Consider the following 12891-nt stretch of genomic DNA (forward strand, 5'->3'; position numbering starts at 1 on the left):
CTGAGATACATACCATTTTCTTTTTCTTTCTTTTTTTTTTCTTTTTTCTTTTTATTTATTTATTTATTTATTTTTTTGGACCGGTTATCTACATTTTTCTCTGCGCTTTTCTTCTTGTTCTTCTTCCTACACGGCTGTAGTGTAGACTTCAAGCTCTGGCGTCTGCATCGGATATTCTCTGCTGCATTTCTTTAAATGTGCATTTTTCCTCCCCGTGACTCTGAGAGGGAAATCTCGAGCATCAGCAATTGGGGATGCAGATTTCATTTTGCCTTCTTTCACCTCTACGCACCCCCAACCTTTACAGCTGAGGGGGGAAAATAAATAAAACATATCATATACCGTGGAGCATCCCCCTCCTCTTTGAAGGAACATCACTGGAGCCATGGCAGGTCCACTGCTTTGGACCTGGAAACTCCGACGACAGGTGTAAAAGAAGACTGGTTTTCTTCCTTTTTTTATTTTTATTTTTGTCTTTTTCTTTCTGTATTTTTCTCCATGGTTTGCCTGAAGACTACGAAGATCCAGCACTTTTCCAGAAGTCCTGTCGAAACTAAGAGATATGTCTGATCTTCTGGTGTTGATCGAGGGGGTGTCTGACCTGCATGGATTTCCATAGCTAAAGAAAAAAGAAAGAAAGAAAAAAAAAAAAAAAAAAAAAAACAGCTGGGGACCAATTAAGACCCTTTTTTTTTTTTTTTTTTTTTTTTTTTTTTTTTCAGGGCCATTACACGTGTGTGTTTTGGTGGTTTGATCTCAGTCATTCGTTTGGCCTTTTACGTCCATCTCATTCTGTTGGATTCTTTTTTTTTTTTTTTTTTTTTTTTTATCATTATCAATTTTGAAAATCACATTGGAGGCGGTTGGATTACTGAAAGTGAATGAAAGGATTTGTGGAAATGTTGGGTTCTCAAGAAGACAAATTATGTGGAATTGTTTCTGCTTTGGCGGCGTTGTCCTTTGTCTGCTTTGCACAAAGGTAAGAAAATTATGTTTTGTTTTGTTTTTGTTTGTTTGTTTGTTTTTTACTATAAATATTGGATCATAAACATCAGTCCACATGTTGTTCAGATCTAAAGAGACATCACAGATGAATCTCTCTCTCTCTCTCTCTCTCTCTCTCTTTTTGCCAGAATAAACACTTGAGATTTGTGTGTATGTGTGTGTGCGCGCGTGCATCTGCGCGCGCGTACCCGCATGTGTGTGCATGAAAAACATCCTCGCGTCCATTTGTGAAACGCTCGCATTATTAGTCCAAAATTAAACATACTCTTTCTGATCATACCCTCTATAAACTCGGCCTTGTGCTTTGAGTGACATCTCAGTATCCTGTTATCAATAAAACCAGGTCACGGCAGAGCTGTTAGTGTTAGCTGCTTTTTGAATCTCATAGTCATGTTTTCCGAGATCTCTAACCTATATATTTTTGATGCAATGGTGCGATGAGTGAAATATCGCTCAATACATTTGCAATTGATCAATGATGCTCTTCTAATCCACCCCCACCCATGCCACCATGTCGAGCATCCATGGAGATCCACCATCGCTCAGCCAATAAAAATAAAAACGACGACGCCTATCAGTCAGCAGTGGTCAGAGACATGTGTTCATTTGTGATCACTGAGATGCGACGTGGGTTTGAAGCCGTTAAGGCCGACATTTACTAATACGCATATCATTTCCATCTCAATATACTTTGTAGAACACCTGTAAGATGAATGCCAAATTACAAGCCTAATTATGTGTTCATCATCGCTGTTTGTACCTATAGTTTACGGGATTGGACCGCAGACTCATGTCGGAATGATTGAAATCACTGAAATCAAGCAGCACTGGCCTAAAACTCAACGTCTTCCATTTTGACTTTTTGCTATTTTCATTTTGGTTCAGTGTGCTTGGATGAGATGTACTAAAAAATACTGTCTATTTCATATGTATAAAGGTTTGAAGCCAGGTAGGCTGTCATGTGCAAATTATTTGTCATCAGAAACAGAATCAGACCAAAGGTATTCAACCTTTACAGACTCAGGGACCCCCCAACCAGACTGTCATCCAACCCATGGTCCCCGAATATATCTACATTTTCTGTGTCTTTGTGAATGTACCACATATCTATCTATCTATCTATCTATCTATCTATCTATCTATCTATCTATCTATCTATCTATCTATCTATCTAAAGAAATTCTTATTCCAAGTCCAAATTTATTCATGGACTTCCGGCTGTACTTTCACGGAGGCCCGGTTGAAAACCCTGGCTCTGGACTTGTTTTTTTGTACCTGATAAAACCAGCCATGCTAGTTATTAAAGTTACATGGTGTACTGACCATTCTCTGTTGTTCAGCAGTCATTATTGTTGCTGACAATATGATTTAATATGACAGTATGAAGTGTTGTCATTTTTTAAATGTTTCTTTTTAAGGTTAACTTCAAGGAACAGTGGATATTGTGTTTGCATCAGCATTTTATACCTTGGAGAAAATGAATAATTAAATCATATTTATGTGAATGATTATGTGCTGGGTATACTGATCTAGAGATTGCCATTTCTCTTGGCAACTGCGCCAAGTATGCAAGAAGAAAACATGCAAAGTTTAGGTGTGAATGAATAGAAAAAACATTGCAAAAGAATGTTTAATGAGCAATCACATGTGACTCCACAGAATCACCTGAATTAGGAAAGCAGCACCATGCTGTACTGTATATTTATTTTCCCTGAATATCAATCAAAGAGCCCTTTCAATCCTCTCTTCTGCAGCACCTCCACCGGAAATACCGGAATATCTGTGGCCAAGACGACAGTGGACAAATTGCTGAAGGGGTATGACATCCGTCTCCGGCCAGACTTTGGAGGTACACCTGATCCTTTCTTAAAAATTCAGTTAGCTTATATCCTCATAGACCAGGGTGAATTTGTATATGGCCATTTAGTATGTTCCTCACTGTGCAGCTGATCATAAATCCCCAGTTTAGGAATGTTGTGGAATCTCAGACACAAATATACAGCATTCATGCTTTATTGTTTGGTTGTAATGCAGACAGCCATCAATGTACAGAATTCTGAATGTAGGTCCTTGGAAAATATTGTGCAAGACTCCTTATGCATGGTTTCTTTTCAAGAGTTGGGCTTATCAAAAAGTGAGTGTGTTTGAAGGTTGACATTTTCAAAATCTGTTGAAACACCTCGTGGTGTGAACTCAAGGTTAGGCTGTATTTAGAGAGAACAAAGGACTCTTTCTCATGGAAATGCTTTGCTTTGTGCTTTTGCAATGTGTACCCCCCCCCCCCCAAATAAAAAAGTTGTGTGTGTACATGTTTTAGAAAGGCTGAGCACACAATTCTAGGTTGCAGCTCATGGTCTCATGGTATATTTCTGCACATGCACACATTGTTGAAGGACAACTAGATGCTTTGCAAATGACAAAGTTGAGGAAAATGTATATCGATCAATCTATCTATCTATCTATCTATCTATCTATCTATCTATCTATCTATCTATCTATCTACCAACCCTTGACCTATTTGTTATTCATGTCCAATTTACAGTGTCCCACCATTCAGATGTCATTTATGTATTATTCATGACTGTAGTCAATACACTAAAGCCACAAGACAAAAACAATATGCATGTTAACATGATTTTAGTGTGATAAAATCACTTACTATCTTATTCTGTGTAAAGTTACATCCAATTTTTAAAAGTGGTCGATCGATATGGGTTTTTAAATGGCCGATGCCGATCCACAGAGCAGGGTGTGCAATAGGCCAATACAATGCCAATATATCACACAGTTTAACTTAGTAAATAACATAAACATAAAATTGCTAAAAAATGAATAAACTCTTATTTATCACTATATTTACTCAATTTTCACACTAAACTTTAACTTTGTAAAAAAGAATCTAAAAAAATAATATTGTATTTTAAATGGTAGATAGCAGTTTCTCCTGATTTCTGTTTAGTCATCAAATTTTAGTAATTTTTTTGCACATGAAGAAGTTGTTAATATATTAGGAAGAAGGAATTAACAGTACACACAGTAGTCCAGCAACCATGGATGGCATGTCCACATTAGAAGTCACATTTTGGAATCAGAATCAGAATGAGTTTTATTGCCAAGTATGCTTCCACATACAAGGAATTTTTCTTGGTGACAGAAGCTTCCAGTGCACAAACAATACAGGACGACAAGATAACAATAATAATAATAATAATAAAATACAAATAAAAAGTGCATACAAATATAAGTATATATAGAAATACATAAGACAATAATGTAAATTTTAAGGACACTTTTTTAAAGATAATTTTGTAAAAATCCAAATAACTTTACAGATCTTTATTGTAAAGGGTTTAAACAATGTTTTCCATGCTTGTTCAATGAACCATAAACAATTAATGAACATGCACCTGTGGAACGGTTATTAAGACACTAACAGCTTACAGACGGTAGGCAATTAAGGTCACAGTTATAAAAAACTTAGGACACTAAAGAGACCTTTCTACTGACTCTGAAAAACACCAAAAGAAAGATGCCCAGGGTCCCTGCTCATCTGCGTGAACATGCTTTAGTCATGCTGCATGGAGGCATACATTTAAATGTCCGTACTGTGAGACGCCTAAGACAGCACTACAGGGAGACAGGAAGGACAGCTGATCATCCTCGCAGTGGCAGACCACGTGTAACAACACCTGCACATGATCAGTACATCCGAATATGACACCTGCGGGACAGGTACAGGATGGCAACAACAACTGCCCAAGTTACACCAGGAACGCACAATCCCTCCATCAGTGCTCAGACTGTCTGCAATAGGCTGAGAGAGGTTGGACTGAGGGCTTGTAGGCCTGTTGTAAGGCAGGTCTTTACCAGATTTCACCGGATACAACTTCGCCTATGGGCACAAACCCACCTTCACTGGACCAGACAGGACTGGCAAAAAGTGCTCTTCACTGACGAGCCACGGTTTTGTCTCACCAGGGGTGATGGTCGGACTCGCGTTTATCGTCGAAGGAATGAGTGTTACACTGAGGCCTGTACTCTGGAGCGGGATCGATTTGGAGGTGGAGGTGTGTCACAGTATCATTGGACTGAGCTTGTTGTCATTGCAGGCAATCTCAACGCTGTGAGTTACAGGGAAGACATCCTCCACCCTCATGTGGTACCCTACTTGCAGGCTCATGCCAGCCATACTGCTCGTTCTGTGTGTGATTTCCTGCAAGACAGGAATGTCAGTGTTCTGCCATGGCCAGTGAAGAGCCCGGATCTCAATCCCATTGAGCACGTCTGGGACCTGTTGGATCGGAGGGTGAGGGCTAGGGCCATTCCCCCCAGAAATGTCCGGGAACTTGCAAGTGTCTTGTTGGAAGAGTGGGGTAACATCTCACAGCAAGAACTGGCAAATTACTTTTGATTTTGACCCCCCCCCCCCCCCCCCCTTTGTTCAGGGACACATTATTCCATTTCTGTTAATCACATGTCTTAGTTGTTGAAACTTTTTATGTCCATACAAATATTTACACATGTTAAGTTTGCTGAAAATAAAAGCAGTTGAAAGTGATAGGACGTTTCTGTTTTTGCTGAGTTTATATATTAATATAAATGTATATATTACTAAAAAAAATACAGAATCAAACCAATTGTACATACAGTGCACAGTGAATAAGACATTTACTTACAGCACACGTGAAGCGCTTTTACCTTGAAGTTGCACCAGAGACTATTTAGCAGAGACGGGCCACTTCTATTAAAATGAATGGGAGAAATTAGAATACCAAACTGCAACCAACAGTCAACGGATGTAGATAGGAGGTCCCACCATACATTTAAAAGACCGAATCACCTTTTAGATACAGACATCACCTGTCAATCAACTTGAGAATGCGCATGCGCATTAGCTATATAAGATGGGAAAATTGCATTTGTTAGGCATAATCTGAGGTAAAGAAGCACCATTTATGATACCAGTGTTGTCAGATTTTACTGCTGATTTGAAATATGTTCTTTGATCGTAATCTTGACCAACCGTTTTGGAGATTTCGGTCTTTCCCCATTCAAGTAGATAGGAGCTGCCTTGTCATGACTGGAAATAGCCTCCCGAGAGCATTCCAAACCAAGACTTTGGTTGCACTCACAGTCTCAGTGGATCCATTGAGCAGCAGCAATCTCCTGACAGTTTAAACAGCCTGGATAGCCTGCTTGGATTGTGACCACTGACCATCATGATTTGTGAATCAGAGGAACTTTTGATCCTGATCCTGAAGTTTTGATTCTGGCTGATAGAATACACGCTTCAGAGGAAGATATTAGATGAGCGCTCGACGGGAAGAAAACACTGGAATTTCATGAGGTTCGTGAATGACATCTTTTTAAACGAGATATCTGCATATTTACAGATGGTATATAATCGAAGTTTTATTGATATTTGCCTTTTATCATTAGAAAAGTTATAGGGAACTGTTGAGGTTGATAGAATACGTGCTTTAGAGGAAGATTTATGAGCGCTCCACAGGATGCTGGATCTGCTGAAGTTGTGTGAGGTTTGTTTATTACATCTGTTTAAACGACATATGTGCATATTTGCAAATGGTATATGATATAATTTTTTATTGATATTTGCCTTTTTATCATTAGACAAGATAGTTAAAAGTTACAGGGAACTGTTGAGGAGAGAGAGGGAGAATGAAACAGGTGAGCACTTTAACATTATGAGCTCAAACGCGTCTGCTGCGGCTCTGATATGCGGACCGTTTAAATGACACTGTGTTGCACGTCGGTCTATTATTGTAATAACAAGATGGCACGTAAGAACAAAACAAACCATGACTGGTCGTTTACATGTCTCAGTCGCTGCACATGCAAGCAGGCAATTTTCGGCACCCTCAAGAAAAAAATCGGCCAAACATCGGCCGTTGCTGATAATTAAAAAAGAGAGAATACTGGCCGATTTATCGGCCTCTGCGACATATCGATCCACCACTAATTTTTAAGAACTCTGTTACCATGGCAACATGACAGCGTAAACCCTAAAACCCTAAAACAACAATTTAAACAACTTTACAGCTCAAATAATACACAAGTTTTAACAGAACAATTAATGGAATGCTTTTAAAAAATTTTAAGCTTCACAATTTTTTTTAAACCCTCCAAAAATGGGCCCCATTCGCTTCCATTGTAAGTGCCTCACTGTAACCTACATTTTTGCCATTTTTTAAAGAAAAGGAGGGATGAGTCTAAATTATTTTTTGTGGTAATAAACATTATGTCAAAATGCTGTTGATTTAGCTTATATTCCTTTAATTTATATGTTACCACATGCATTTTTAGATTAAATTTTTTTTTCAGTGAACAAAGAGTTCAGATTACCTGACAATTTTAAATTCCATCTGGATTTGATTTATAAATAAATTTGCCATTAAGAATATTTCTCCATCATTTTATGATCAATAAGAGTTCTGCTATGTGATTATGGTTCAGGAATTTCTGTTCCCACCAGTCATTAAAGAGTTTGTAAAGATTTATACATCTCTAAAGCATGCATGCATACATAAAAGCAATTATGTGTTAGATGCTGTCAATATGTTGATTTTGTGTCACATTTTAGTGTCTGTCCAAACTTACAAAAATATATGTGTATGTTACTTACGAATACCTACGCATACTAATGAGATCGCCCTGAATTAACTCATTCTTTGTTCTCTCCATCCACCATTTGAACAATTGGCATATAGACGCAATGTTTATTTCTTTTCTATTTACTGCACTGGCTCGTCGCTCGATCAGCAGTGATGGCCCCTCCACAGAGCACTGATGTGAGGTCAGTTGTCCTGCAGCGCTGCACACTTGTAGCCGGAGCAGCATCCGCTCTGATGCAGGCCAGGGAACTGTAGTCTATCACACTCTTATAATTCCATCATCAGTCAGAGCCCAACTCACATGACACAACTGCTGACCGACTTCAGCTTCAGGAGCACCGTGCATTTTAATTGCACCCAGAACAGAGCTCAGCCAGCCAGGGAGGGAGAGAGGAAGGGCAGAGAAACGGAGAGAAAGAAAGAGTCCAGTTAGGCGGTCGGGAAACCAGGCCGCTCTGACAGTGCTCCATCTCTTTGGCCAGCTGGAGGGATAGCCGCTGGGTTTGGTCCTAGTGTTTTTGCGTGTGTGTGTGCATGCATTCTTAACGCCACACCACACACATGAAGGCAAAGCCTGCTTATACAAGCATGTACAGTATACATGCAGACATGCATTCACACACACAACATGAAATCATTGTGTTGATATTCGTACAAAAAGTGTGGTTTTCCTCTACATATGTTTTCGTATGTTTGGATAGACTCTCCCAAACAGATGATGCTTTTAAAGTTACTGCTCTATGGGGTTTTAAATAAAATAAATAAATAAATAAAAAAAAACTCACAGAGCAACCCTTGGAAGTCACATTGCAATTGGACAATCTAATTGAAGCCTGTGATTTTCACAAGAACTTTCCAGTTTTGCATGCAATATCCATCACACGATTAGTGAACGGAGTGTACAGTAGGTGGTCCATGGGCCACCATTTGAGACTAACCTGTATATGACAATGCAAGTTTGAAAAGCACATTCTTCAGATTCTAGCATCTGTTACACAGAAACATTGCTTTATAGCTTGTTTTGTGAGTCTCTAACCAGTACTGTGTTCATTGTTTCAGCAGAAACAGATGATGAGTCATTTTTTCAGCCTTACTTTACAATTGACTCTGCTGCCTTTCGTGCTTGCATTATGGTTTATTGGCTTTGGCTCCATCTTTTGACAAATAGCCCATGGATGTGTGTTCTGAGAAGGAAACCTACCTGAGCAGAACTCAAACCTGTTGGAGGCTTTGGCTCAATTGAATTGTGCTGACAGGTACAGAATATTCAAATATTGATGCATTCACAGAAAGGGACTGCATATGATGCTAATTGATTTGTGTGATTATCATGTGAAAATTGTATTATGTGAAAATTATGTGATTGTGGCAACATTTTTGTAAAATGATATTACGTGGCTTCTTACTTGTGTCACAGCAGTTTTGAAATGTCCACTGAGTGGTGCTAAAAGTGAGTTAAATGTTCTCCCAATCAGGTGAGGTTTTTAAGGTTAAAGGGATAGTTCACCCAAAAATGAAAATTCTCTCATGATTTACTCACTGTGATGAGGAGGAGGGCGTGGCTGGGATCAGTGGGAGAGCGAGATAAAGGGGAGCTGGATATGCCAGTTCAAGAGAGAGAGAGACTCACGTGGCCACGCTGCATGTGTGTCTATGTCCTTATGTTTTATGTTGTTTTAAGTTAATTTCTATCATTACATTTTACGTTGACTGGTCAGCTGGTTCCCGCCTCCTCTTTGCCAATCCTTATACTGTTACAGTGGTGCCAAAACCCTACAGTGGTGGCGAAACCCTGGAGGGAGGAGGGATGCGCTGTTATGGAGCCCTCGCCGCTGCCATCCCCCAGGGGAGCAGCCATGGTCGTCTGCCTGGGGACGGAGGGGTCGCTGCCGCCAGCTGAGAGCCGGAGGAACTGTTGCCATCCGCCGAGAAGGGGAGGAGCAGTTCCGTCCACCAAGGGTCAGAGGGCTCACTGCCATCCGCCGGGAGAGGAGCGAGCTGGCATCCGCCAGAGGCGGTGGAGCGGATAAGGACCGGGCGACAGCGCATCCGGGAGCTGGCGAGCAAGTGTGTGTCTGTGTCCTTATGTTTTATGTTGTCCTTATGTTTATGTTTAAGTTCATTTATATCATTAAATTTTACGTTGACTGTTCAGCTGGTTCCCGCCTCCTCCTTGCCCTTCCTTATACTGTTACAGTGGTGCCGAAACCCTACACTCACCCTCCTGGCATCCCAGATGTTGGTGACTTTCTTTCTTCTGCAGAACACTATTACAATGTAAGTGAATGGTGACCAGAACTTTGAACCTCCAAAATCCACATAAAGGGAGCATAAAAGTAATCCAATTGTTAAATCCATGTATTCAGACAGGATATGATGGGTGTGGGTGAGAAACTACGGTGGCCGTGAAGTGCAAAACAAAATAACAAATCTTAAAACACAACGGCAAATCCAAAGACAAAATAACAATTCAGAAACACATAATCAAATCATAAAACACAACAGCAAATCAGAAAACAAAAGAGCAAATCAGAAAACACAACACCAAATCCAGAAACAAAACAGCAAGTTATAAAACACAGCGACAAGACAGAAAACACAATAGCAATTCATTAGAAACAGAAAGGGTAGGTACCATAGCTTCTCACCTGATTGGCTGTGTGGAGAATACCTCCTTTCCTCTGGACTGGTTCTCTGCCCACTTGTGTGATTATTTCAAAATTCATTCCAAATGCTCAGTTACTGAAAATTGTGAGTGGTTTGTCAATCAGTAAAACAGTAATGAGACACTTTATAACACAGAGAGCAAAACCAGCGAGCGGGAAATGTTTTAGGAACAATGTTCATCTACGGTGTGTAAGGGGCCGTCTAACAATTCCACAAATTGCGCTAAAATGGCGGTGTCCAAAGCATTCATTCATTCAACTGACTTGCATATTCTAACATAACAAACACGGTTATTAAAAAAGCATTTTCACATTCTGAAGGTTGCAGTAGACTGCTGGCGTGATGGCTCACTTTCTACATTTGAAGCCAGCATGTCCAATTATAAGTAGTGTTCTATTATTTTAGAAAAAATATTGCTGAAAAGATATTATTTTCATATTGTAAAGGTTGTAGAAAGCTGCTATTAGATATGCTGACTTACTCTAGGTGAGATTTTCCCAGCATGTGGAATTATACATATATTCAATTATTTTTTTAATAGTAATAATAATAATAATAATAATAATACAAAAATGTAAGTTAGTCATTTACACCACTGCTACAACCTTTGTAATGTTAAAATGACATCTTGATGAATTTTGGTGGTGTTTTTTTTTTTTTTTTCTAATACAATTGAATACTGTATCCATATAATTAGATATACTTGGAAATTGTGTGTGTATGTATATATATATATATATATATATATATATATATATATATATATATATATATATATATATACACAGTATATATTTAAAACAACAGTGTTTTTTAAGTTACAACACGCAAGTTGAATGAACGCTTGAGCGCCACCAATGTTTTAGCGCAGTTTGTGTACTTTAAGATGATCCCTTACGCACTATATGAACCATGAGACCATTGATCAGGGGTACTCAATTAAAGTTCCAAGAGGTCCAGTCTCTACATTTCCTTCCCAGAGAGAACATTTATAAAAATGTAAAAGTCTGAATGGACCATTTTTATATTTTCCTTAAAAGTGAGAATCTATTTACAACAAACAAACAATTTACATAACAAGAGTGAAGCATTAAAATACTGTTTGCATAATAAGTATAAAAATGCTTTCTTTGCCATCTATGATGATGATGATGATGACATCTAATTTTCTCAAAATTAGAACAAAATTAGAACTAAATTATTTTAATGTTTTTTATTTTTTATTATTTATTATGAAATGCTCGTAACATGCTGATTAATAAAGCTAAATTTAGGCAGGGAATAAAACATTACATTCTAAAGGCGTCACGTTAATGTTGTTGATGTTAATGTTTTTGATGTTGAAATAACCACACCTGCAACTCGTACATACAGTAAATGAGGCTTTATACGGCGCCTCATGTCTACAGCAGGAAGAGAGGCAACGCTCGCAGAGTGGGAATAAATTGTACAGTGCTGAATGTGCTTTATTCCCGCTCCACTCGTGTATACATGTATGCTTACACAATCACTTAGCCAAGATTTAGAGTCTGCCGTTGAGTACCCCTGCCATAGATGAACATTGTACCTAAAACTACATTTTCCTGCTCGCTGTTTTTACTCTCTGTTATAACGTTTCCTGTTACTTTTTTCCCGAGAGAGAAAACACTCCAAATGATTTAGTTTTTCAGTCAGTGATCTTTTGGCATGGATTTTGATATAATCAGTGAACCAGTCCTGTAGAAAGGACTAGGCCTCATTCACACAGCCAATCAGGTGAGAAGCTATGGAACCTACCCTTTCCATTTTGACTGAATTGCTGTTGTGTTTTCTAACTTGATTTGTTTCTAGATTTGGTGTTGTGTTTTCTGATTTGCTCTTTTTTTTACCTGATTTGCCGTTGTGTTTTATGATTTGTTGATGTGTTTCTGAATTGTTATTTTGTCTTTGGATTTGCTGTTGTGTTTTCAGATTTGTTGTTTTGTTTTCACTGCACTTCACTTGTTTGCGATATGCACAAAGAATGTGAATCACCAAAAACAGAAGAAGCAGAAAGTGAAAGTAAAAGGACTTAAATATTGATCTGTTTCTCACCCACACCTATCATATCACTTCAGAAGATGTTGATTTAACCACCAGAGTCGTCTGGAGCACTTTTATTTTGCCCTGATGTAAATTTTGGAGCTTCAACATTTTTGGCACCCATTCACTTACATTTTATGGAACTACAGAGCTGAGAAATTCTTCTAAAAATCTTAATTTGTGTTATGCTGAAGAAAAAAGTCATACACATCTGGGATGGCATGAGGGTGAGTAAATGATGAGAACTGTAATTTTTGGTTGAACCTTTCTTTTAATCTGCTATTGAGCTTTACATCAACAATACCTACCTCCCTTTCTTAAACCTTAAACATAAACCTAACCGATAGTGTCATAACAGCAAATGTGAAATGAAAAAAACAAATTTCTGAAGGAACCATGTCACTTTACACAAAAATGTAAAAAAATAAATAAATAGGTATAGTAACGAGATTAATATTAGTTTCATATTTCAAAGACTTCATATGGAACCTGTACGACATGAAAAGTTTGACTGTCACTGGGACAT

At 38.5% G+C, this 12891-nt stretch overlaps 1 protein-coding gene across 2 annotated transcripts in view; it reads left to right on the plus strand.

Moving 5' to 3' along the window:
- Window positions 1-865: 865 nt before the first annotated feature.
- Window positions 866-12891, plus strand: part of LOC127430416 (gamma-aminobutyric acid receptor subunit beta-4) — a 115513-nt gene continuing 103487 nt past the window's right edge. For both annotated transcript variants that reach the window (XM_051680163.1, XM_051680164.1), the window contains exons 1-2: window positions 866-979; window positions 2760-2854. In XM_051680163.1, the coding sequence (XP_051536123.1) occupies window positions 882-979; window positions 2760-2854 (193 nt within the window). In that variant the 5' untranslated portion in view covers window positions 866-881. The remainder of the gene's footprint in view (window positions 980-2759; window positions 2855-12891) is intronic.

Source organism: Myxocyprinus asiaticus, chromosome 40, assembly GCF_019703515.2.
Source record: "Myxocyprinus asiaticus isolate MX2 ecotype Aquarium Trade chromosome 40, UBuf_Myxa_2, whole genome shotgun sequence".
Classification (NCBI taxonomy): Eukaryota; Metazoa; Chordata; class Actinopteri; order Cypriniformes; family Catostomidae; genus Myxocyprinus; species Myxocyprinus asiaticus.